This window comes from Melanotaenia boesemani, chromosome 6 (assembly GCF_017639745.1).
Source record: "Melanotaenia boesemani isolate fMelBoe1 chromosome 6, fMelBoe1.pri, whole genome shotgun sequence".
Taxonomy (NCBI): Eukaryota; Metazoa; Chordata; class Actinopteri; order Atheriniformes; family Melanotaeniidae; genus Melanotaenia; species Melanotaenia boesemani.
This window is the reverse complement of record NC_055687.1, coordinates 18,284,358-18,310,441: the sequence shown is the minus strand read 5'-3', so window position 1 is coordinate 18,310,441 and position 26,084 is coordinate 18,284,358. Positions and strand designations below refer to the sequence as shown.

At 38.8% G+C, this 26,084-nt stretch overlaps 2 protein-coding genes across 5 annotated transcripts in view; one reads left to right on the top strand and one right to left on the bottom strand.

Moving 5' to 3' along the window:
• Positions 1–24,998, bottom strand: part of LOC121641077 (neuronal acetylcholine receptor subunit alpha-7-like) — a 30,517-nt gene extending 5,519 nt beyond the window's left edge. The window contains exons 1-10 of one of the 3 annotated variants that reach the window (XR_006010648.1): positions 24,678–24,736; positions 22,461–22,600; positions 21,161–21,205; positions 20,663–20,772; positions 20,499–20,578; positions 20,080–20,247; positions 19,654–19,848; positions 19,134–19,220; positions 18,907–19,016; positions 14,398–17,552 (exon numbers count right to left, since the gene is read on the bottom strand). Coding sequence is in view for 2 of the 3 variants with exons in the window: in XM_041986964.1 (XP_041842898.1) it covers positions 16,680–17,552; positions 18,907–19,016; positions 19,134–19,220; positions 19,654–19,848; positions 20,080–20,247; positions 20,499–20,578; positions 20,663–20,772; positions 21,161–21,205; positions 22,461–22,600; positions 24,678–24,729 (1,860 nt within the window). In the remaining variant the exon portion in view is untranslated. Of the gene's footprint in view, positions 1–14,303; positions 17,553–18,906; positions 19,017–19,133; positions 19,221–19,653; positions 19,849–20,079; positions 20,248–20,498; positions 20,579–20,662; positions 20,773–21,160; positions 21,206–22,460; positions 22,601–24,677 lie in introns of those variants that run through there. The other 2 variants (XM_041986964.1, XM_041986963.1) reach the window with 2 other exon arrangements.
• snx27b (sorting nexin 27b) lies at positions 746–12,087 on the top strand. 2 transcript variants are annotated; one of them, XM_041986965.1, is made up of 13 exons: positions 746–1,196; positions 4,931–5,162; positions 5,461–5,653; positions 5,929–5,993; positions 6,088–6,192; positions 6,278–6,356; positions 7,792–7,955; positions 8,050–8,139; positions 8,664–8,813; positions 8,905–9,033; positions 9,267–9,326; positions 9,413–9,461; positions 9,599–12,087. In XM_041986965.1, exons 1-13 carry the CDS (start codon positions 865–867, stop codon positions 9,664–9,666), a joined length of 1,716 nt encoding a protein of 571 aa, XP_041842899.1. In that variant the 5' UTR covers positions 746–864; the 3' UTR covers positions 9,667–12,087. The 2 variants fall into 2 exon arrangements, with proteins under 2 accessions (XP_041842899.1, XP_041842900.1); XM_041986966.1 differs by having other exon boundaries at positions 9,413–9,475.
• Positions 24,999–26,084: the final 1,086 nt, after the last annotated feature.

Genomic DNA, 26,084 nt, shown 5'->3' with positions numbered 1-26,084 from the left:
TCAGACTATCAGTGGTGATTAGCACCATCACCTGGCAGCAAGAGTTTGTGTACCCTCTCAAGAGTGTACCCTTCCTCTCGCCTAATAACCCGGTATAGCTACTAGATGGATGGACACACAAGGATTAGGGAAGACTTACACAAAACAGTGTCAGCGTGATTATTTGAATTACTTTTATTCTCTGAAAATACATTTGTTCTGAAAAAAAATAATTTCATTGCCTCATAAATACGTTGGTAATTTAATTAGATTAATTACATATCAATACAAAACATTTGCTGCAACATTCTCTGTATTATACCACGCTGAATGTTGCAACTATCACAAAGTGACTTCAGTCACTATAGTGACATTAAACTATTAAAATTCACTATAGTCACTAGTGAAATTGTTTCATATGCAGTTCCTGTTTGGTCCATATGGGTGTGTAGAGCTGCCACCCAAGTAAAAGGGGACCAACACACATGACAGTTTCACCTTTATACAATAAACTATTACGTTATGACGAGATAAAGTCCCATTCTTAATCCTTGACTGACAGCTCTACGCTTTCATAGGTTTGCAGTCCACATATAAGCACCACTCATTTACAGTAAGGTCTGTTCAAGTGTTTGTCTGTTTTTTTTTTTTTTTTTTTAATAAAAGAAAAAGTTCCTGGCAGTGACCAAGGACTTAGAGATTCTACATGGAACGCGTCCTAAACTTCCTGGGGTAGTCTCGAGAAGCAATCGGAAGTTGTCGTTTTTTTCCGACAGATCACAGTCAGTTAGCTAGCCAAGCTGATTAGCTTGCAGCTACAGCTAATGTTTGTAGGATATTAAATGTTAGGTAAACTGGAGTGGATGAAACAAGTACTACAGAAAGATGGCGGACGTTGAGGGACAAGAAGTTGGTTCCTCGGTCCTTCCGTTGCCTCACCCTTCCTCCCGTAACGGCTCCGGTAGCGGTAACGTTACACCAGACACCGGCGGTTGCTGCCAGACTGTAACCACCGTTACCTCAGGCCCACGATTCGTTCGAATAGTGAAGTCTGACTCGGGTTACGGTTTCAATGTTCGGGGACAAGTAAGTGAAGGAGGGCAACTACGGAGCATTAATGGGGAATTGTACGCTCCACTGCAGCATGTTAGTGCTGTCCTTCCGGGGGGAGCCGCGGACAGAGCGGGCATCTCGAAAGGGGACAGGATCCTTGAGGTGTAAGTAGCTACTTTTTTTTTTTTTTTAAGCTGAGCTCCAAGTATTTTGTGCCATATTGTGCAAATAAACCCCCATTATACAAAATGCGCTTTTGAGCATCACTCCTTGCCTTCAGGGACCACTGATCGCTGCTGGTCCCGCAGGGCAGAACGGCTAGTTCATCCTAATGAAAAGAGGGTCTGTATGTGTAAGAGAAAAAAAAAATCCAGAAATCATTACAAATTCCTGTCACACTGAATTCTATTACTCTCATCCACAGCATGCCAGATATTCTCAAGTCATCCCTTGTTCACATCACATGGATATCTTTTTCGCCAGATGCAGTGTGCACTATTTTCATTCATTACAGGTCACATTGTTTACATTCTTTACAATTGTTTCTACAAGCTAAATCATCTATGGCATGACTGGATTTGCAATATTAACTACACATATACTTAATGTTTTTAGTATTGAGTAGTGATGTCCCTGCTACATTTAGGATAGAAGTGAATGTCCTCACTGGTGTGTTAGTATGCATGGAGACTGCTTGCTGATGCTAGACCTTGTTGCTATGGAGAAGAGCACACAGCATCAGTCTGTGTGAACTGAATAAGGGGATGTAAAAAGGGAGGGATGCCTTCAGTTCAGTTGTGATTGGCTTTGCTATCTAAAATTCAGTGTCTGATTGGTCAGTTCTTGAACACTGCTGTGTTAAAGGAAGGCCTGCAGTAACCTGGCAGTTTGTTGACCCCATTATTTCTGTGTGCAGACATGCGGATGCATGTCAGTCCATTTTGTTGTTGTATGCAAGAGACAGCCTACAACCCCTTTTGTTTCATCAGGCTGTCAATTATTTTGGTCAACATCAACATTTCATTACTTCTTATTAATTATTCTACCTGAGTGTACCCTCCATATATTAGGGCATTTGTATATTAGTGCTTTTCCCTTGATTTGTGACTTTCTCTCATGTAGTGAATAAATGGGTCCAAAAACACCCAATTCTTTACACATTTATTGTATTAATCTGAGAATTTCACAATAGCTTGTGGAATATTTCTACCTATCTATATGTGCTCAACTGGCTGCAGAGCAGTGTAGCAGCTTGTTGTTTTTCATGCAATCAATATAGCTTTGCACATTTAGATACAGCTGTTGCTTTTCAGGCCTTAGTGCTGAATAATGTTACTTATGAAACATTCTTCTCAACGCCCCACTTTACGATAAAGGATTGGTATAAAACTCCCTCTTTTACACTGTTAATAATACATGCAAGATTAATACATTTACTTGTTAATATGTTTGGGACACAAATGTGTAAGTCAAGTGTTCATGCAAAACAGAATAAGTTTCATAAGTTTAAAGGAAATTATTCATAACTTTACCAAAAATCCAATTAGTTATTTCTTTATCCACACTCCAAAGTTTTGATTATATTTGGCCAAGTAAGTTTTGTTGCAGTCTTAATTTGGTATAAACAAATGGCACTGCTCACATCCTTTCTTGATCAAGGAACCTTAAATCTTTAGGCGTGAGAAAGGGAGATGTGATGTGACATGGGGAAACAGTCTCTTACAACCTGTTCATCACAAAAGTGCTGATAGTGCTAGTGCAAAGGCCACAGATGCTTATTATATCATCATAAAGCTGCATGAAGGAAAGAGCTGCCAAAATGCTCAGTCTGCATTTTGTGCCGATGGAGACTTTGCTCTTTTCCCCACTGCACCTGCAAGATGTTTGTAATGTCTCTCCTATTAGTCTCTGTGCACTGTTTCTTTTTCCTTTTTATTATTTTACTTATTTACTTATTACTTTCTATTTATGTCTTTTTTTATAGTCTATATCATACCTCTATTATTAGTCTTCACTAATTTTACCCACTTAATTTATTTAATTTAATTTAATTTAATTTAATCTTTCCACACCAGGTCTAGTTTTAGTATGTTTATGTGTACGTGGGGCCTCAGTGAGTATATTGACTTGATTACATGTTTATGTGTGACTCTGTCTGCTCACTGTGGGCATTAAAGAGCAGCTGAGCTTTTAGCTCTGTGACACAGAGCCAACATAAGCCCTGCCATGACATACTTGCTGACATAGCAGTTGAGCTCTCAGTCAGAAGTTCTACATGAAGCAAATCCTGTCCTGAATTGTCAAGCTGGGTCCAGATTCTGGAACTGATTACTGGCCATCTTTCTCTTGGCATTTTCTTCTCCAATTCCCCATATCCCAGTTTCTTTATCGTTGCTGAGGTCCCTGTTGATCTGGAGAGGGAATGCTGCTACTTACACTACCGTTCAAAAGTTTGGGGTCACTTTGTTATGGGATTCAATAGGGAAGTGACCCCAAACTTTTAAACGGTAGTGTATATTTATGATTTTGTTTTTTGTTTTTTTTTCTTCAGTAGTAACAACATCTCTCACTTGCTGTTTTTATTTTTGTTTTGTTTTGTTTTTTTAATGAGACTACCTCAGTAGTTGTCATAATAATGTGATAAACTATTTGAAGGCTTTTGCTGGAGATAGCATACAGTTAGGAGTAGGATGCAGAAAAAAGTTGCTTAAATTTTGACCTTTTAATAGCTATCCAAGCACATCTAAATATTACAGCCTCTGCTAGTATTCAGTGCGGACAAGGATAACAAAGCCTTTGATGTTGACCTGCTTGACATGAAACTAAAATTTAACCTGTCTAAAAAGTTCATAGTGTATTTTAAAAACATAACATAGTGGTGCATGTTTATATCATCTATATATTTTGTCAAAATCAAATATGAAGCATTAAATTTGAAGATCAGGTTAATTTCTGCCCCGCTACTTTTGACCTCTCATATGGCACAAACAAGAGTCAATTCAATTTTTGCATATAACATTTGAGACTATAGTGGCTTCTGTACTGTTTGGAAAATGTTGAAGGGAATTTTGGCAAGCTCATGCATTTAATAATTCCAGGTTAAGTTTTAAATGGCATAAATCCATTGCACAGGGAAAAAATATAAAGCCCTGAATAATTTACCAATCATCTCTCATGCTTTATTGGAAGACCACCTTTCATTGCCAGCCCATCCATAATATTAGAACTGGTTTTAAAAGGTGTGAGAAATAGCTAGATATGCTAAGAACTCATAGAAGATATAGTATGGCAAGAAGTTAGCAACTGGTAAGGTTGCCTCAACTCTGCTGTTAGGACTGTCATGCCCCTGACACATCACAGCAAAGTTAACACACCCAGTGTTGCTCATGCACAGCTGAGCTTATGACATACCCAAAGGGTTTATTACTTCAGGAAGATGTGAAAGTCAGAGCGATCTTGAAGGAAAAAATATCCCCAATTTACAAAGAGAAGGCATTTCCACGTTTCTTATTTTGTAATCATGTACTCGTTTTGACTTGAGATATGAGCAAGAGTAAAGATTCATTAAAAGTGCACAAAAATAACTTCCTTAAATAAATGCTATCTTTGTCATCAGCAATTTCCCAGTGTTACTGACAGTGTGTCACATTGCTGTCGAGTCAAGTGTGTGGTAATTTGAAGCTGCCATTTAGAGTATCTCTGCAATTCTTTTGTATTCTGTTGCAGTATCTATCTTAATTTTTGAAAATATTCTTTTTAGTCTAATTAAATTCAAACTACTCCCTCAAATTGTGACACACTATACGTTGTGCTCTTGTTAGAAATAGAACATTTTTTTCAGGAAATTAAGTTTAAGTACCACCACCCTTATATGTGCATATCTGTTCTCATCCAACAGCAATGGGGTAAACGTGGAGGGAGCCACACACAAGCAGGTGGTGGATCTGATCCGGGCTGGTGAGAGAGAGCTGGTGCTTGCCGTGCTGTCTGTCCCACCACAGGAAGCAGACTGCCTGGATCCTGGTGATGATGGATCAGCCCAGTCCTGTTACGACTACTCTGACAAGCAGGCCGTCCCTATCTCAATTCCCAGCTACAAACACACTGAGCTCAACAATGAAAAATTTGTGGTGGGTGCCGTGCACATAAAGCCAAATTAAGAGGAGGATGACAGATTTGGAAGCATAATTAAATGAACCTGTGAAGACTGAGATAGGGGAGTTGTTCAGTAAAAGCCTAGAGAGTTGATAGAAAAGTTGGTTAGAATAAAATCACAATATAACAATGGCTGTGACTGGATGGAGTCAGCATGGTGCTGACTACACTATCCAACAGTTAATAATTCTTCTTGGTAAATCTATCTATCTATTGACTTGAGATCCCTGTCTGCTCAACTAATGATTCACTTTTGGACTTTCTCTCTTCCAGGTATACAATGTGTATATGGCAGGCAGGCAGTTATGCTCAAAGCGTTACAGGGAGTTTGTGATTTTACACCAAAACCTGAAGAGGGAATTTGCCAATTTTACATTCCCTAAGCTGCCTGGGAAATGGCCGTTTTCACTGTCAGAGCAGCAGCTGGATGCACGACGCAGAGGCTTGGAGGAGTACCTGGAGAAAGGTGAGGGAGAGAGCGACTGAGAGGCAGGGTCTTTGCAAAGCCTTGGGTACAGGTCTGCAGCATGGTTTTATCCTAGCTTCCACACAGTTTTGTCACTTGGAGGCAGATCGTTTTGTCTGCCTGGCAGTTAAAGTTGGGTTGCTTGACTGCACTCAAATCACAGTCCTATGGCTCTTCTAAATATGAAGTGTATGATGTGTACTAGTGTATAACCACTTTAATTTTGTATACAGTACATAAAGAGTCTCAACCTAATATGTTTGTTTTATCTGCAGTGTGCTCTGTACGGGTAATTGGAGAAAGCGACATCATGCAGGAGTTCCTGTCTGAATCAGATGAGGTGAAAAAAATTAATTGTGTAGAACATTTCATATATGTATCCAATTGTTTTTCCTGGTACTCACTGTGCAGTTGTTGTCTTTGTCATAAAAAAGAATTATAATGGTGTATCAGATGTGGAGTTGAGAATAGCCATGCCTGATCAAACAACACTCACTGTCAGAGTTCGCAAAAACTCTACTACAGATCAAGTGTATCAGGTAAATGCACACATAGACTTGTGTAACAGTCATCCATGTCTTATTGTTCGTTCTCTTAATGACTCTAATTGTCATCTCTCCCCAGTCTGTTGTCATGAAATTGGGCATGGACAGTGTGACAGCCAGCTATTTTGCTCTGTTTGAAGTCATCAATCACACATTTGGTGAGTAAAAACATGTAACTGAAGCAGAGATAATATATAAGCAAATGCTCACCATTTAACCCTGAAACTATCTTACATCTTAAAGCATTGCAAAATCTTGACTTTCAACAGAGTTATTGACAGCTGCTATATTTCCTGAATGTATGTAATGTTTCAAAGACAGCTATATAAAACTTAATGAACAGTAGATCTTTGCAATCAACACAGCAACTGTGTTCAAGTTTGTTTGCTGCAAATAAAGTGTGAGTACAGTAGCGTCATGAACCAAAGCCCAAGCTTGTTTGTGTCAGACATATCTCTTTTTTTTAATCCCCTAGAGATGTAGGATAAGTAACTCCTGTTTTATACCAGCTGTAAATATAAATTCCAAAACCCTTATTTATTGGTGTATGTGTGTATATTAGTTTATTTTGACTTAGAAACTGTTTTCTTCTATAAACCTGAGACCATTTAAGATAGACTGAAGTGAAATGGGCAGCTGTTCCATAATCCCACATTAGATATCCATCCACACTGTTATCATCAGGTTTGGAGGACCACATGATGCTAAATGAGTCCACGTGCTAAGCTGGTCTACTTCCAGTTCAGACTTGCTATCTATTGAAAAAATTTGGCCCATTGTATCAGGCAAGAATAGGAAAAAAACATTTTACATTTCATAACTACAGCAGATGGATTCCTCAGCTTCCAAATCAGTGTTGCTAAGCAGAGATGATGCAATACAAGGTAAACATACCACTGCCTCAACTTTTTTCTTAAATATGTGGTTGGCAGTTTCAATGTGTGAAATTCTGTCTTTGTACTTACATCGGTTAAATGAAGTGTTTAGATTCATCTAAAATAAACTCTTTTATCCATATTTTGTGGCACAGAGTTGGTGATTTTATTATCAGAATTAAGCAACTGCTGTTGTTCCCAACAAATGAGAAGAGCAGTTGTTTTTAAAGCATTTTTCATTAATCAAAGCCTAAACTAAGTTATTGTACCCGATTAAGTCATTAGATAAGTCAGGCATCACATAAGTTAATACAATCACAGTGAAGACAAGCTTCTGCCAAATTGAACTGAAATCAAATCAGTGTCATAATTATTGATTAAACTTCATCAACCTCCTGATAAGGTTTAATAGGTGATCGGGGAGGCAGTAAGATTTGTTATCAGGTCCTTATGAATGTCTGTGGTGGGCTGACTGACTGACCCACCAACCAAAAGATCGGCCGACATTCCCAGAAATGTTCTTCTAGTTTTTGGTAGAAATACAGCAAAGGTTGTGTAACATTTAATGCCCACACATATTTCTGTTATCTTTTCTCTTTAAAAAAGGAGAGAGAGATAATAGATTTCTCTTCTTTAATATTTTACACAAAAAAAGCTATTTTAATTTCTACTTGCTTCCTTCCTTTGACTTGCGTTTCATTCTCCCTCTATTCTTCAGTGCGTAAGCTTGCCCCCAATGAGTTCCCCCACAAACTCTATGTACAAAACTATACCTCAGCCATCCCAGGAACCTGCCTCACCCTGCGCAAGTGGCTCTTCACCACAGAAGAAGAGACTCTGCTCAGTGATAACCAGCTCGCTGTCAACTACTTCTTTCACCAGGTGTCTGCATGCAGTATATCTGTCTTTTTTAATAGTATGGCATTTATGTATGTTATCTGTGTTAAGCAGTATCCTCCATTGTACCACCTTGCAGGCTGTTGATGATGTGAAGAAAAGCTTTATCAAAGCTGAGCAGAAATCTTATCAACTACAAAAGCTGGCAGAACAGAAGAAAATGTCCATGGTGAGTCTCACACACATCAACCACACAGCACCATCCTGTTTCACAGACACTGATAGTTTCTAATATATGTAGCTCAGTATGTTGTCTGCACGAACGACAGTGTTGTGCAGGTTATGGCAGTCTAACACAAGCCCTGCAGCCTTACTTAGTGTCACACACAGGAAAATAAATCAGTGGCTACAAAGAATGAATTATAGTGTTTTTTTTTTTTTTTAATAAAGTTAAAAAGGTTTCTTCAGACTGCGTCCCTCTGTATTTCCACTGTGGTCTAAAGTCCAGGCAGATTAGGCAGTTCTACTAGTCTGAGGAGCAGTGGAAGTGGAATACAGGTGCTGTCAAACTAAGGTCCAAGCTAAGGACTTTGACCCTAACTCTTGCACCCACCCCTTTGTTTTGCAGGGATAATGTGTCTCTTGCCTGTTTTAGATTAAGGATTAGCAGATGCCAAGCTCTTTATGAGGGGAATTTAAGGTCATTAATGATAAAAACGTGTCTTTTCTGCTCACTGCTTCTTTTTCTCTCAGTACTTGAGTTTGTTGAGGGGTTGTGAGGGCTACAATGAGATCATATTCCCTCACTGTTCCTGTGACTCGCGGCGTAAAGGTCACGTAATCACAGCCATCAGTATACACAATTTCAAGTTGCATGCCTGCACAGAGGAAGGCACACTTGAGGTAAGTCAGATTGCTTCTTAGCAAATATGCCTTTTTATATACAAGTAACGTGCATTGAAGGGAGCTTATTAAAGTTCCTGTGTTGCCCCAGAACCAGGTAATTGCATTTGACTGGGGCGAGATGCAGAGGTGGGACACGGATGAGGAAGGCATGGCTTTCTGCTTTGAATATGCACGAGGGGAAAAGAAGCCACGATGGGTCAAGATATTTACACCTTATGTAAGTTTTACAAAGTTTATGTTTTAATGTTATTGTTGCTGGTTGATGCATATCTGGTAAAGCACAGCTTTTGCAGTCATACAAATTATGACCTTTTTTTTAAAGAAGACATGAGAAAAAGAAAGAGTTTTCCTGATTTTCCTGACATTCTTTTAAAAGAAGATATTAAAACCTCAGTAGCAACAATCTAAATCTGATTCTCTTTCTGTTTTCCATGCTTGGATAATGTTTAGTTTAACTACATGCACGAGTGCTTTGAGAGAGTCTTCTGTGAGCTGAAGTGGAGGAAGGAGGTAAAGAAATCCCACTACCCTGCATAATGACTGCCTCTTTTACAAGCTTCATCTGTTTTACATGTAGCTGGTATGTGTGTCTGCAGGTCGAAGAGGAGGCTACGGACAAGGACAACAAGAACTGCCGTAAAGATGGTATGTGTGGCAAGGTAAGGCTTTGCCTGCCTCTGTCCATTGTATGATTAAAAAATAGCCTAGGTGGACTTCTCTGTCTCTTGACTTTGTGTTTCTGAGCTTGTGAGATGTGATCCTGGTTGCTGTTTTTCTTACAGAATATTTTCCAGCTGCTGAGGCACAGAAGGGATGGGGGAACGTAGGAAAGGAGATCGTCACCACTTAAGAACAGCGGCATTACCGAGTCAGCTCAGCTCTGGCCCTGACTTAGCCTCAGACCCAGCAGCACTTGGCTATTATTTACATGGGCATCATTTTCACTCCTTTAACTACATACAAGAAGCTTCTTCCCTTATGCCAAGCCAACAATAAACCAACAAGCATCTGCTGTTAAATCCAACACATCATAACCATGCATCAAGCAGAGCATTGAGCATCTATAGGCTCAAAGTGATGGATTCATGCAAGCCCTTTCTTCTTGGCAGGGAGACAAAGTGGAATTTGACATGCTAATGAGGAGGTTTTAAATCTCTAATCAGTAGCACTGTGGGAAAAAAACTGAAGTGATTTTTGGTGTACTAATGAATGAAACTGAAAGCTGTTAGCACTCACAAGTCGGAACATCAAAAACAGTAATCAGCTAGTCTTAGGACTGACCACTGGAAGATACTAAAGATTAAAGCAGCGGCGTGTCATACGTTTGTGGACTCATGTTAACCATGCATGCATGGAGCCCCAACGGATGAAGCAAACCAGAGCGAGGACCCATAATGTAAGTCACGGCTAAATCATGTCACACACTTATTATTTTCATCAATTTGGTGCCACATTTGCATTAACTATAAAAAAAAAAAGCTAGTAAAATTGTATTTAAAGATAAAGACAGATTTTTTATATGTTTTTAAGGTTTTTTTGTTTGCTTTTGGGTGCACTCAGTGAAGGATCATGTACTGCACTTTATCCAACAGTATGAACAACGTCCATATGGACAAACTCTTACCTGGGAGGCAATAGATGGGCATAATGTGATAAACTTACTTTATGTCTATGTTTGACTGACTGACTTTAGTGTGGATACACACTGCATCAGAAACTGGGTGGAGTGTTGTTCAAAGCCATGCATTAAATTTTTTTGTACAGTATTTTGTGAACAATCCATACAGATGTTTTCAGGCCATTGTAGAGCAGCAGGCTGGAGCACTGCCTGATAATTCAGTGTATAAGTGTTTTTATTGTGTATTACAGAGAATAGACAGCAGGGGTCCTTCTCCTCCTGTTTGTTCTTTGGATCACAGTGATTACTTCATCTCTGGAAGCTCTCACAGGGTTTATTATTATAGGCTTGTAATTTAAATGGCTTTTCCAGTATTTATCTCTATAGCTGGTGCTTTGCTGTACTGGTCAACTGTTCATCCACTATGAGCTCTGACTAAGTGGGGTTAGTCTCTTAACAGAATGGATGGTTATCATCATTATATGATAAGTTGAATGTGAACATGTGACTACTTAGTCATTAAACCCCTCCTAGCAACAGCTGAAATGGCTAAAGTGCAATAACATGAATGATTTGATGTTTAATGCCCTTTCTAAACCAACCCAGTTAGTGTGCTAAAAAACGTGATAAGTCATGTAAAATGTAAAACCTGCTTATCTGATCATCCAATCAGATGGAAAAATACAAAAAAACTGTATTGTACTTACAAGTTATTAGATCATTAGACATTGACACTCTAGCGGGTGGTATTAAATATTGTCACCCAGTCCAATATTCTTATTCAGTCTTATTAATCAAACCTTATTGGCTTTATTGAAACTCCCATTAAGACGAAACTATTAAGATGGGGTTTTTTGCACATTTTGAGAGCTCTAACTAAAAGATATTACACATTCAGTTCGCTCTAACGTTTGGTATAGGCATAAACTGTACAAAATCAAACTAATGTTTAAAGCAAAAACCTTGTCCTAGATTTTATAAAGCTTATAACAATACTAGAAAATCCTCCCCCTTTTATATTGACAAATTACAATGCCACAGAATGTCATTAGATAATAATAATCTGTTAATGCTTCGCCCCAACTGATATTTAGCCAGTAATCTGAACATCTACAGTCATTTTACACATCAAACAGACATGCTGGCTGAGTTATGAAAACACATCAGTGGCCGCTTCTGGTAGTGGTTGTTATAATGACGGTGCTGTTCACAAAGGCATTTTACGTGATAAATGAGCTTAAGAAGACCTCTGTGGGTGCGTACAGGAGGTTTAATTGAATGTGTTGAGCCTTTAATTGAAAGATTGAATGTGCAATCCCGAAGGCCGAACACATTTCTTTGGATTCTTTTCTGTTTACTGAACCAAGTCTAACATAATCGATTGTCTGACACCTTGAAGTGTGCACTCTGTTCAACTCAGCTCCACATTTCTTTCTTTCTTGGTCTGACTACAGTAAAATGTCATGTACATTATTTATTTTATTACTATACAGTTCACTTCAGCTTACAAGGTCTGGCATTTATAGAGACACGATAAGAGTATGGAGATTGACAAGCTGCAAATCCATCAACTGGTTGAAATGTAAAATTTAAGATGCATCGCTTACTGTATTAAATTGTAACATATTCTTTTAAATAAACTGATTTATTGATGCTGAGGTCATTCTTTGTTTTGTTTGGAGTGTGAAACAAACCAGCAGGTAGAAACCAAAAGATAAGAGCTGCCAAAATTACAAGTTTTTTTTTTTTCTCCTTAATGAGCAGAGTGAGTTGGTTTTGCACTTTTCCCCACATTCTCTTTTTGCACCCCACATGTGTTTTCCATCTGATCTCCTCATTGCTCCACTCTTTTTTTTTTCTTTTCTTTTGCAATTCTGGCCTCTTTCAATGAGATCTGGGAAACAATTATCCAACAGGCAATGAAACGGCTGTTCTGGATCAATCTGCATCCACTATCTGCATCAGGTAATTTATCTATTGACTGTTAGTGGTGTGGGCTGTTATTGCAGGACATCTGAACAGTTATCATCTGTGTGGTAAAGGACTTGTACTAAGAGCTGTCGTACAAATGATCAGACTTCAGTGCTGACTGGTTTCTTACCATGTTGTCTCTTTGCATTTCAGAAAAAAACGTAATCATTTTCTATTTTGCATGTTCTCCTGTACAAAGGTTATTAATACTGTGAGTGTATTTATCTGTTGTGATCTGGCAACCTGACTGGGATGTTTCCATCCATCCATTGAGAGAAAAACTGATGGGCAAGCAGGTAAACAATCACACCGCTGCATTATTACTTTAGAGTTGTCAGCAAAATTGTTAAATCTTCATTGAAAAGAGAATCCAGAGTAATGGAGATTTAATCATTTTTTTTGCCAACTGTGTAGCAAGAGCTTCCTTTCATTACTTTTAAATCAGTTCAATTCTGTTTTAATGGACATTTTTAGTTTAAGTCTCAACCATGAGTTGCAAAACCCAACATTGTGCAAAAATTTTCTGAACTGATTAATTTTCATAACTTTCACCACAACACTAAACACCAAAATATTTCAGGAAAAACAACACTGAACTTTTTTTGTTTTTCAGAAAACCCAGCATCAGAATCCCTTTAAATTTTGCAGCTTTTCCTTATTTACTCCACGAGAGCAACAACAACAGAAAGCTGACAGGACCGCACAGCAGCAGTCACCAAACAGTTTGTGTTGATGAGAACTGATGCCACAAGGATGGCCAGTTTCAGGAGTATGTGTGGTTACTGCATTGGGTCTGCAGCAGGGTCCTTACTTTACCACTAGAGCAGTGAGTGTGGGTACGTGTTTGCACCTCTCCTTGTGTCTCTGGGTGTGTGTGCAAATTTGTGCGACAACTGCAGCCACAGATTGCAGTGGTCCCTTGATACAAAGACAGATTTTCTGTATCCCGCCCTCCTGCTCGCTGCATCATGTTCAGTTGGCTTCTCTGAACAAACGGCTCTGCGTGAGCTGTCGACACGGAGCAAGTGGTTGACTGAGTCGGAGAAGGAGGAGAGGAGAGTGTCTGAGATTTATTACCTCTGCTGTATTGCATCTCTCAGCAGCTGCACCACTCACACAGACAAAAGGAGTTCAGTAGGTCGTTGACATGCACAATGTTTTTCTCTTATGGTGAGCTACCCTCCTGGTGCATGATGCTTACAATGAAAAGTTTCAAATCAAATTAATAGCCTCAGGAGTAAAGGTATAAGTACAGCTGTGCCAAGACATCAATTAGCTAAATTCGATCATCATAAAGTGTTTGCATTATTTCATAGTCAATCATTTTAAATGAGAACGTTTGCCAGGATCTGTCACATAAATCCCGATGAAGACATCCTCCTTCAGTTCTGAATATATGTCCAGTCACCCCTAAATGCCGGTCTAAGTGCAGTTTAGCAGCAGCAGCAGCAGCATTCAAGAAGAGGGAGAGGAAAAGGAAGAAAGGGATTCATCCTTCCACTTCTCTCCCTCTGCTTTTCCCTCTCTCATTAATGAGCAATCAGTTAAAAACTTTATTGGTTCCTTTGTGCACTCTCAGCACATTTTTTTCCTGCCTCCTCTGTTTCTCTCAACTAAACCATGAAACAACCTTGTTCTCTCTTTCATTCTGCATCCTCTCTGTGCAAAGCCCTCCCCTCCATCTCTTTCCTCTCTTCCTTCTACTTTTATCACCGCGCTTCATTACTTCTATCGTCCTTTCTCTGGTTCTTGTTCTTCTGCTTCACGTCCTCTGTCCTCTGTTTTTTTTTATTCATTTTTTACCTGGGAGAAAAGGGATGGATCAGAACATGTAATAAATCCCCCCAAAATAGGAAAGACAGAAGAGTTTATTTAACAATATTTACAGCTGACTCAGTCACAATCCATATTCAAGTGTTTCAGCATTTCTATATATTAGCTGTTATGTTTGGGATTCAGAGTCAAAACCACAGAGATGCTCTGAAAACATACTGATTTTGCTAAGAGATTGGTGGAATTATATTTATGTGTCTTGTCCAAGCACATCTGACCTATAATTTTCTCCCTCACATACTATTCACATACCACAGTTTGCTCCTCTTTGAGACACATAAATTTAATAATAATTGTTTGAAAAGAAAACAAAAACAAAACAAAACAACTGGGCATTTACTGGACTAAAATGCTTAAATAGATAATCCCTGGTATGTGAGTCTAATCAGAAAGTAGAGCCTTTTTTATTGAGTTTTTCACATTGATGCACTAATTAAGTTAAGTTGTAGACAAAAAATATTAAATATATTCTATTACATAGTATTATGACACTGACATCTTAATATGAAGTAAACATGTCTAGAAACAGTGATGCAAAAATGAATGCATAATTTCATCATCCCAATGTATAAACTTAGCATATAAATTAAGGTTGTTGATGAAGTTGTTGATGGTTAGTGAGCGTCCACTAGTCAACTAGGTCAACTAGTTCTCAGTTGGTTTGAGGTCTGGACTCACAGCAGGCTATTTCATCCTTCCACTCCCAAATTGTGGAGGTACTTTGTGATGATCCTGGCTCTATAGGAGAGAGCGTTGTCATCCTGGAGGATGAAGTTATGTTCCAGATTCTGGAGCCAGGAGTGATCCTGGCTCCAGAATCTCATTCCAATATGTGCCGATATCATTTAGTGCCAATCAGGTAGCAGTGGTACATCTGTGAGTGACACACATCAGCAGCACTTAAATCTCAAAACAAGAGTAATTACCAAGAGAATATTGCAGAGGACTTTGGTACGTTTTTTGGGCACTACCCAATTCTCAAGAAGCATCATCCTAACAAATTGTACCTTGTTGTAAAGGTGACTAATCAAACTTTCCAGTGATGTATTACATCACTTGGTATCCTCAAAGGGGAGAAATAATCGACCAGTCACAAATGTTCCTTACTTTTTGTGCTAACTTCATATGATTTAATGGTTTCATTATTTTGAATTTTATCTTTGTAAAACAAATTTAATGTGGGAAATTGCTCACTCCAATCATTTTTGACATCCTATCTAAGAAAAAACTTAAACCAAACAACAGAATACCATGACAAGGTTAACAATCCAGAATCCAGTATGGCTGGAATACATATGATAAATTTAGTAAAAGTGTTGGCAATTTGTTAGGATTCAATGTCTACTCTAGAAATGGACACTGGGATATTATTATCCCAGCTTTGTTTGGGTATATTTATTATGTCTCAGTGGAACAACACTACATCTCTCACCATTACTGTCTAATCAGTGTGCTATTTAATGCAGTCCTGTTGGTAGTTTCAGCTCTGTTTAGTCTTTCTTAACAAATAAAAAAAAAAAAAAACACTTGTTGGGGTTTCCTAATACATAATGCAAATAAATTAACCTTTAAGACTAATTAAAAAAAAAAAAAGAAAAATCAAACAAAAGCAAGAAACCCCTCTTGAAGGCATGATGAATAAATGTATATGGTGCTGATAAACCTCACTCTACCCTTCTTCCTACAAAAATTACCTTTACTGGAGCCTGACTGCAGCTACAGAGGTGCTTTAGTCCTTACATGCAGAAGACCTGCTGATCATAAGAACACTTAGCACTGTCAGCACCAGCTAGCGATTGAACACTGAGTTCTCTTCATCATTAAAATGACTGAGGTCTCTTAGCACTGCAACTGCCAGTCTTGGACAAAGTCTTGGACACTGCCTCTGCCATAATCAGTGTGAAATTGTGTACCTTCATCACTTAATCAGCATCAGTTACATTTCTATGAATTTATATTTGAACTGCAGGCACAAGGGTTGCACTTCCATTGATAACTAGTGGAGTACAATACTATGAAGTTTAGAACTGCTAATTCTGCTTGAGTTTAAAGCTCATCATTTGACATGCAGTATATCAGTATCAACTTCCTCAGAACTCGGTATCTCCATGTGGTGTTCCACTGAGGTCACACAGTTACACAGCAGACTTTCTTCTGAGGACCTTATTCTCAAACCTTTTCTGATTGAAATGTTAAATTTAAGAAAATCATGGCATCAGTCCACAAACCAACCCCCACTATTAGCAGCTATGTAAATGGGAGCATGTCTATGTTCCATGAGGAAAATGAGCGATAATGTTTGAAGGTCCATATTCCACTCCAGGTTACAAAATGGGAAATATTCACAATTCTGTGTCCCAATGTCGCTGACAGCAGTTGTGCTTCCATCAAACCTTGTCACACCTCTCTTTTTATAAAATCTGGGGGGTTTATTTTACCTCTCAGAGGAAGTCTTTTGACAGTGCTATTCCAAAGTTGGGTGCAGCCATGAGGATAGCAATGGTACAGATGATGTTGAAAACACTGAAGCCAACCAGGCAAAGTCGGTCAATGACAGCTGCAGCAAACTGCCACTGCTCTGCCAGACTCAGCTGGCGGTCCTGCTCGCGAACGCGTTCAACTAAAAACTGCACCTCCACCAAAAGAGCCTGCAGCTGGTTATCCACTGCAACAGATCGGCTAATCCCGCTGGAGGTGTGGAGGACCGTTGATCTCATACCACCAGCCTCCAAGCCACAGGGCCCAGAGGTTGTGGCTGATGGGTCTGGGTCTGGAGAGACTGGGGGTTCCAGTGGGGGGCTCCCAAATTTGGAAGATTGAAGATGGTGATGTATTGGTATATCTCCAACTGGTCCTCCTCCTTCTACTGCAGCTCCACCATCTCCTTCTCCTCCTCCAGTGTTACTCCTCCCATTACTGGTGGTCCTGCCCCTCTGTAATGGTTCCAGTTCAGCAGTGGTCTGGAAGGTCTGGAAGCCCATGTAAGGAAGATGGCCATTAGGCTGAGGCTGTGGATTGAAGCTGGGGTCTCTGTGGCTGGGGAGGATTACAGCCTGGGAGTTGGGCCTGATAGGAAGTGGGTATGACAGAGGGTGGCTGAGTTGCACAAGGCTGGCCTGGAGGGAGCTGAGGCTCTGTGGGAGGATGGAGGGTGCCGGGGTGGGGATGGTGGTGGTGGTTGTGGTGGTGGTTGGAGAGGACAGGGTCTTACTCTGAGAGTCTGCTTGGCTGCTGGAAAGTGTAGGCTCTGCACCCTCACCTGGACGCTTCATTCTCAGAAACCACGGGACCCACTGCAGCAGAACCAAGTGCACCTGAAAGTCAGTGACACCAACATGAACCATAAAATTAACAAAGGTCTTGGAGCCACATTATTACAAATACAGTAACAAGGAAAGGTTTTGTTGAACTTCCTGCTTCTGTAAATATTTAAATAAGTAGAAGATGACTGTTTTAACATTATCTATTTATCATATCAAAGACTGGTGTATTGCTTTTAGTTACTTACTAGGGTAATGAGAGGTCACATTTATGTAAGGCCAGGTCATGCAAATTTGAAAGCTCTATAAATACTCTGACTCATCAAGCATAATCTAGAAAACAGCCACTTAGCATCTATACAAGCACTCTGAAAATTAATATAATTGATGCCCACAGAGCAGGGGGGTGTTGTAAGGCAGTAAAGTGCTTTCAAGTAGCTATTTTGTTCAGTTTTTAATGTAATTAAGAAATGACATTTAACAGCAACTGTGGAATTCAGTTTGAGACAGAAGATAAAGAAAATTTTATGAGAGAACTGTTCCTATAATACAGACAAGCCAGAGCCCCTGTTTTTCTACAAAAGCTTCCCAAGAATTATGAGACATTAAAGTGATAGTGGATTGATATGTTGTACATTCTCCTTCCTGACAAAAAAAGATAAAATAAAAAAGCAGATTAAGACAATTACACAAAAACATTTAATTTGTAATTTTTTAAACAAGTGTTAAAGATGGAATTAGAATAAAGTTGGGCTCTGTTGGGGATGTTCTGTTTTGTTGTGGTTTGTTTGTGTGTATGTGTTTTGTTTGTTTTTAAAGGTCATTTCTTGAAAATAACAGCCCTACAGCTATTAAACACAGTGGTTGATAAATCATGCTTTGGGTGTTGGCACAGACGTTAGAAAAAATCAATTCTGGAAGTAAAATTAACAAAATTTAAAAGACATCTTCTACAGTAGGGGAAATTATCAGAAACATATAAATAAATCCACAATGAACCACAGCAAAAGGTGCCAAATGAGGGTTGTAATAAGTAAAAAGGAAAAAATGCCAATAACACCTAAAATATGAAAAAGGTGAAAAGCCATGAAACTCTCCAGGGAGCCAAGTGTTCTCTACAGGTTATTCAAACTGGTTTTGTGCTTTTGTCCTTTTTTTTCTAAGGTTTTTCTTAAAATTTAATGAAAATATAGTTATTTAACATATTAAAGAAATTTTTAATCCTTAATCTTGCACGCTTTGGAAATATTTAATTTTAATAACAGAAACCAAACGGTTGGCCATGGATGCTTCAAACTTACCCACTTGATTGGCTTACAGTATGTTGTTAATTATTCATAATTATGTATCCAAAATTGATAAGAAAAGCCTTCCATAAGTTGAAATTAACTTGGATGGTGTAACTCACCCAACGTGGCATATGTCCATTATCAGGGCTGTGGTGATGAAACTGCAAGACAATGACTGTGGCCACCACTGACATCCCGACAATCACCATGGTGCTGGCAAAGTACTGACCTGAAATACACATGAGTATGTGCTCACAGTCTATATGCTATGAATACAGTTATTAACACTAAAGACAAATTCTCACATACAGATGCACATATGAACACAGGAAGAAAAGCAACTAACCAATCAGTGGTACAGAATCTGAAGTGGCAGGCATGATCTCTGCAACCATCAGCATGAAGACCGTCAGAGAAAGCAGAACAGTGATGCCTGAAGGCAGCCACAGGCCACCAGGGAGTCATGGGTTGCAGAGAAAAGAGAAGAGACAACCCTTGAGAGGAAGAGGTGCACAAGTGCTTTGCAGTGTATTTGGTATGCTGTGCTTGACTTCTTGCCACAGTCATCTGTCTTTCTAACACTCATTACAATACATATTCAGTTTCACTCTTCGTCTTCTCTCTTTCCTTGTTTGTCACTGTCTTCCTTTTATCTCAGCTGTTATGATACTTTGTCAGAAAGTCAGAGATTTTGTTATAGAAGAAAGATTTTGTTATCTGAGAAACATTTTCACATGGATAGTGCAGAGGAATGCACCACATGGAAATGTATTTTGTCTTATTAGCAAACACAGAATCTAAAAATATGTCCATTTCCTGTTGTCATGCCATTTCTCACTTCTCTGTGATTATTATTAATTCCTCACCGAGGCTGATTTTCTCCCCTGAATTTGCGGGTAGCAGGAAAACTAGCAGGGTCATAGAGGAGAGGAGCACACAGGGGATGAGGAGGTTGAGAGCGTAGAACAGGGTTCTCCTTCGTAATGTCACCACAAATGTAACATCAGGGTAGGGCTCTGCACAGCAGTCATAAAAAACCTCATGACGATCTCCAGGGACCTCTGAAAGTATGATGGAAGACATAAACTCTCACTAACGTATGAAGATGCTATATTTAGTAACATGTAAGGAATAGAGGAGGGCCAGACTTAATTACAGTGATCTGCCTTACAATGCTTTAAATACTACTGTTATAACCAGCATCTAAATGCAAGCCTGATTATCTTTGGGTCTTTACTGATGAGGTGCTTATGAACACTCTTAATGCAACACAGTGTATCATCTAGTCTTACCCAGAAGATCCCACTCTCCATTGGGCATGTATCCTGAGACATCTGCCTCCTTCATCTGGATGTCCAGCAGCCAGCCATCGAAGGTCCATGATCCAAACTTTAACTCACAGCGTTGGATGTCAAATGGAAACCATCTTACATCCACGTTACATGTGCTGACAAATATTCCTTGGAACCCAGAAAAACAGAGAAAATAGTTATCAGTCAAGTAAAATCATTAGACGTGATAGAGGGTGGGAAGGGACTTGATTAATAATTTTGCTTGGTGCAGCCATGTGGAAGTAATAGAAACTGAAAATATTTGACTGCAGTAAACATTTTTCAGAATTAATTTGCTGCAGTGAGAGCACTGCTGCATTTATGCTAACTGACTAAACACTTTGTTTTTGAAGTAGAAAACCCCACCTGATAAAACATACCTGGAGGCAGATACTCACAGAAGCCACTGGAATTAACCAGCACATTGGTCTTAAAGGTGGCATCAAACTTATCATGAGCACTGAAGGAAGGTAACAAAGTGAGAGATTAGAGATAAGTGGCAGCAGCGGTTATATGAATGTATATGTGTTTGTTTGTCACACACCTGTTGTATAGCAGTATGTCAGGTGTCCAAACCTGGTCAGGAGTAAAACGAAGGTTCTTGACTCCAGGATATTCGGACTGGTTCCACTGGAGGTAGTGGTCATACCACTGCTGGAAGACACAACCACAAACTGGTTTAGCAATAACTACACTAAAGCAAAGAAAAAGAAAAATGGTCCTGTTTTTTACTTAAGCTCTTCCATAAAGATCTATATTTCCTAACTGAATTTAGTGAAGTGCTTTGAGGCACAACTGTGATTTGTAGTTATGGGCTACAAAAATAAAGCTGACTGAGATTCATTCAGTTCTCATCATGCTCATACTGAGGCTATGTTTAGGATAGAAGGAAGAAACTGTCACCCTCTGAGGTGCCCATTATTATAATAATAAAACCCAACCAGCATCCAACATTACTCCGTGTAATCTCGCAAAGGCCTGGAAAAAAGCTTTCCTCTACACAGATCAACATAACATTATTAATATGATCTATTATACTTACCATCTGCAGCCAGGCATTTGTTGTGAGGATCTGATTCTTTTCATCCTTGCATGACATAAAGCAAATGAGAGAATAAATTATTTTTTGATCTAAAGGATAATTTCAAACTTTTTTTTGTCTGTCTTAATACAACTGCTGCTGTGATTATTACACCTGCTCATACTTGGTGCTGGACAGGTTGTGCAGTATTTCTTTCATCTCATAATAATAATTCAAGTGCTTGTAGTACAATTCAGCCTGCTCTATTATGTGAAAAGCTCCATAAACTCCAGGTGGATACCTCCGCCACCACCTGGATTTAGAACTACCTAACAAACAGGCCCCAGTTTGTGAGACTGAAAGACTGTGTGTCTGAGGTGGTGGTCAGCAGCACTGGAACACCACATGGGACTGTACTCTCGCCATTTCTCTGCATATTATACACCTCAGACTCCCAGTACTACTCTGAGTCCTGTCATCTGCAAAAACACTGTGATGAATCTGACGGTGTTGAAAGTATTAAAAAACAATTGTCTCATCTTGAACACAAACAAAACAAAAGAGGTGATTGTTGATTTCAGGAGGAACAGGAGTAAACAAAACACTGCTTACATCCTGGAAGAAGAGGATGTGGAGGAACAGAAGTACCTCAGAGTTCAGCAAGAAAATAAACGAGACTGGAAATACTGAACCCTAACGACAGAGCAGACTCTACTTAAGGGAGCTAAGACCATTCAACATCTGCACTGAGATGTTGCAAATCTTTTATAAGTCTGTTGTGGAGAGTACAATCAGCTTTGCAGCCATCTGTTGGGGCAGCAGCATCAGAACCAGAAACTTTAAAAAAATCAATTCTTCACATCTTCAACACAACACAGTGACAAAACAACTAAGCATGTTTAGTGACAGACTTCTTCAACCCCAATTCAAGACAGAAAGGTTTTGGGGGGGAAAAAAACCTACTACAATAATACAATTTCCCTCTGTGATAAATAATGTATATTTCCTTTTATTTTCAGTAATCGTGGAGGAGACAGAGAAGCCATTCCTCACTAAAAGGCATGTGACATGTGTGAAATACCTATACACGCAAACATGGGGATGGCAGCATCAGTCAATGGGAATGAAAATGCACTCCAACAACTTATCTCTGCTTTGCTCTTGTGGTGGAGTATTTATAGCATTGATTAGGGAAAAATATATATATATATATTATATAAGATTTTTTAATGTATCTTTGAATTTTCTTTGGGTAGATTTTTTGCATCAATTGATTCTCTGGTTGCATAACTGTCTTAAGCATTTTTGATGCCTTGCATACCACGTCCATGACCTGCATTAGAGTGAAGGAGAACTGAACAGTGAGTGTCTGGGAGTCGTTGGCCACTGGTCTTTCCATGGGGTTGTAGTCTCTCATTAGCTCTCTGAGCAGAAAACGCTGGTGTGGACCCTGGACTGTGACTGAATGGGGAAGGGTTATTAAAGAAGGGGAGAAGATGGTAAAGAGAGAAAAAAAAAGAGTTAAATCATGACAGGAGAGCAGGAAGTAACAAATAAAGGAAAAATCATCATAGAAAAAGGTTAAGATTACAATGATAGTTTGGCAAATAGTCAAACATAAGGACCACCTAGAAATGAGGCTGTGAGGGTGACAAAGGGCAGAAAACACAGAATAGAAGCAAGCAGAGGCAGGAAGAAAAAACGGAGGAACAGACAGAAAGAATCCTGCTCTTCCTAATCAATTTTGTCTCTGATTGATCACCAGCACCCGTTGGAGTCTTTCCATGCTTGTAAAAATGTCTTTTTCATTCTATGCAGGAAATCGTGAAGCCATTAAACACTGAAACACCCCAGACAGACACACACAGCACTCACAACAATGAGGCCAATAGAATCTTTCTCTCTTTGGCCTGTAAGTTGCCAGGGGCTTTAAATCACTCCTGATTAACTCTCACAATGTAATCTCTGTTGATTTGGAAGGTGCATTGCTGGTGGGTGTAAGAAGCACATTTTAGAAGCAACTAACAAGTATTTAAAATAGTTGTGGAATACTTGTTCTTTGGCCCAATTATACTTACTTCACATTAGGAGTGCTCCAGTAAATGGTGTATGATAAATAGACTAAACGTGGACTCACTTACCAGACCTAACATAATATCTATGTGATTCCACAGTTGCTATGCTCATAATTCAGATTAATGGTCTCTCAGTGTCCATGACATCTAGCTGTAGTAAATCTACCCCAACAATCACCACTTTCTTTTGCTTAACAAGTATATATACAGCATGAAACTGTTTAGGCACCTGTGAAGCAGTGATATCTGTAGATAGTGAGAAATCAAAAGATGACTTAGATTTTTTTTAATGGTGTTACACTAAAAAAAGAGACTTGTATCACACACACACACACACACACACACACGTGCGCACACATATATATATATACACTTTATAAGCAGTTAAAATCTACCCTGCTAAAAAAGTTTTCATTAAATTTTACACTTTTTTTAAACATAACTTTGCTCATCAAGGCCAAGAGATTACATCTGTTTTTCCCAGGACATGTTTTCAAAATGCATCACATTGGTTCAGGCATTTGAACTTCATATGCTGACATTTGCTGAAGGTGCAGAAAAGACATCCTCTGATGACTCTTCCACATATGTCATATTTGTACAGGTGCTGCTGCACAAGATTTTACTATCACTCTAGAGCTTTACCATAAGGTTTCTCTGAATTATTCTCAAGCAGGAGCTTTGATTTGCCTTTTAGCAAAACTGGCACTAATTCTCTCTAAATGTCTTCATACTGTTAGAGACCTCCATTTCACCTCCACCATTTCCATTAATTGATATCACTTAATTACATTAGGAACTGAGGAAATGATCACCTGGAAACTCTTTGCTGTATTCTTATAGCCTTCTCAAGCTTTATGGGCATCATTTATTTTATTTCAAACTACCGAGCAGCTGCTTGGAGGAGGCCAGGGTTGCTGATTGTTTGAAAACCATTTAAGGAGTCCTAAAGTATTTATGAATGAATGATAACAAGTCAAATCTCATAGGGAGTTAACACTTTCTGCACAATATTTTAGGGTCCAATGTTTTGGATCTATCTATCTATCTATCTATCTATCTATCTATCTATCTATCTATCTATCTATCTATCTATCTATCTATCTATCTATCTATCTATCTATCTATCTATATCATTGTCCTTTTGTGTGACAATACACTGGTTGTTGTATTATTGTCTATAACAAGAAAATGCACATCTCAGCAGTGCAATCTGCGATGAAGATGATTACACATTACAATGTTGCTGGCTCAACATAAAAAATAAATCTATTTTCTGTGTATTTGTGTGTGTGTGTGGCTACACACAGAGGGACTCCCTATTTTTAAATGAGCTGCTGTGTGCACAGTTATTAAAATGTACCTTAATTCATACAATAACAAGAGCATGTACAATAAGCTCATGCAGAACACACACTTGCCCATGCATAGTCCCACTAAAAGCGCTGGGTGAAGTCACTCACCTTGGAGCAGAGCTGCAAGTATCAACAGCCAAAGAACCACAGCTTGCTTCATACTGCATTCCTCTGAAGCAGCACAGAAAGAGTGGCACAAGGAGAAACAGAGAGGGATGATTAAAAAGGTTAAAAAAAAGAAAAAAGAAAAGAAAGAAAGAAAATAGGCGTTCTTAAGAGAAAGAGAGACTGAAAAATAAGTGGAGAGATCTTAATACCAGCAATGAGAACAGAGGACAGGAGGAGAGGGAGGAAGAGAAAGCAGTAGATACGAAGTGAGTGAGACACACAGTGAAAAGAATACTCCAATAAAGAAGGAGAGATGCTGTGTGGGAGTGGATCCGAGTTAGAGCAATGGGTGTTTACAAGTGTTGCTCAAATTCATCCTTGATGCTTTTTTGAGCATTAATTCCTGTGAACTTTGTGATATGCAATAAATGTAAAGATGAAAAAAATAAAGATGATCTTATTCACATTTTTCTGAATCGCCAGACCTCAGAAACAGCTTTTAAACCAGGGTTGTGAGATTTTAAAGCACAGTAGAGCATGTCTCTTTAACTGATTTTTTCAAGTTTTTGGACCACTTTCTAATTTACCACCAGGAATAGTATTTGCAAGAATTTTTTTCTTTTGTTTCTGAAGTCACAGTCTGACATGTGTTTCTACATGCTGTAATGCTGACACCCACTGGATATGCCTGTAAATTACTATCTAAATTCTTATGCGTTTAAAGCATGCAAGTTCAAGCATGGTGGTGCCTTACGATGTGCTGTTGATTTGTTTTGTCTAGTTTTATGTTGTTTGTGCATAGCTATGTGAGAAATAAACTGAAATAAAAGCCTTCCACAGACCATCTTTTCCATTCTAATTACTAGACTCTGTAACTAATATCCCACAAGAGGATAAAAAAATTAGCACACTATCATTATTATTATTATTAGTCTTTGAAACTTCAGGAATAAGTTTGCCATGCATGTCATACTTGTCATTTAATTTGATAGGCAAAGAAGTCTACATTATAGCTGATGCAGTGGTACCACTAACTACCCCTTTCTCCCTGATTTTCATTTTGTTTGTATTTTAGCCCTCCTGTTTCTTTGTGATTTTACATTTAATATATTAGTGGGCAGGTCTGTTAAATGTTATTGAAATTTATTTTCTTTAGCCATGTCTACAGTGGTAAGAGTTTTTTTTTTTTTTTTTTTTTTTTTAAGTATATTTTAAAACACAGGCTAACATAAAAGTATGACTTTGGTTTAAAAACACTGCCGAAATATTTCCTCGCAGCTCTGCTCCTCCCCTTCCCCTTTAAAAAGATTTTAAACATGCAAGCGAAGGATACAACTTAAACATAACGGAACCTTGCCCATTTTAACGTCATTCACATGCGACCCGTAGCACGTTTGTTTGAGGTCA

Coding starts and splice junctions, on each gene's coding strand:
- snx27b (XM_041986965.1), top strand. CDS start 865: ATGGCGGACGTTGAGGGACAAGAAGTTGGTTCCTCGGTCCTTCCGTTG. Junction 5,163..5,460: donor TCAACAATGAAAAATTTGTG/GTGGGTGCCGTG, acceptor TCTCTCTTCCAG/GTATACAATGTGTATATGGC. Junction 7,956..8,049: donor TCAACTACTTCTTTCACCAG/GTGTCTGCATGC, acceptor ACCACCTTGCAG/GCTGTTGATGATGTGAAGAA.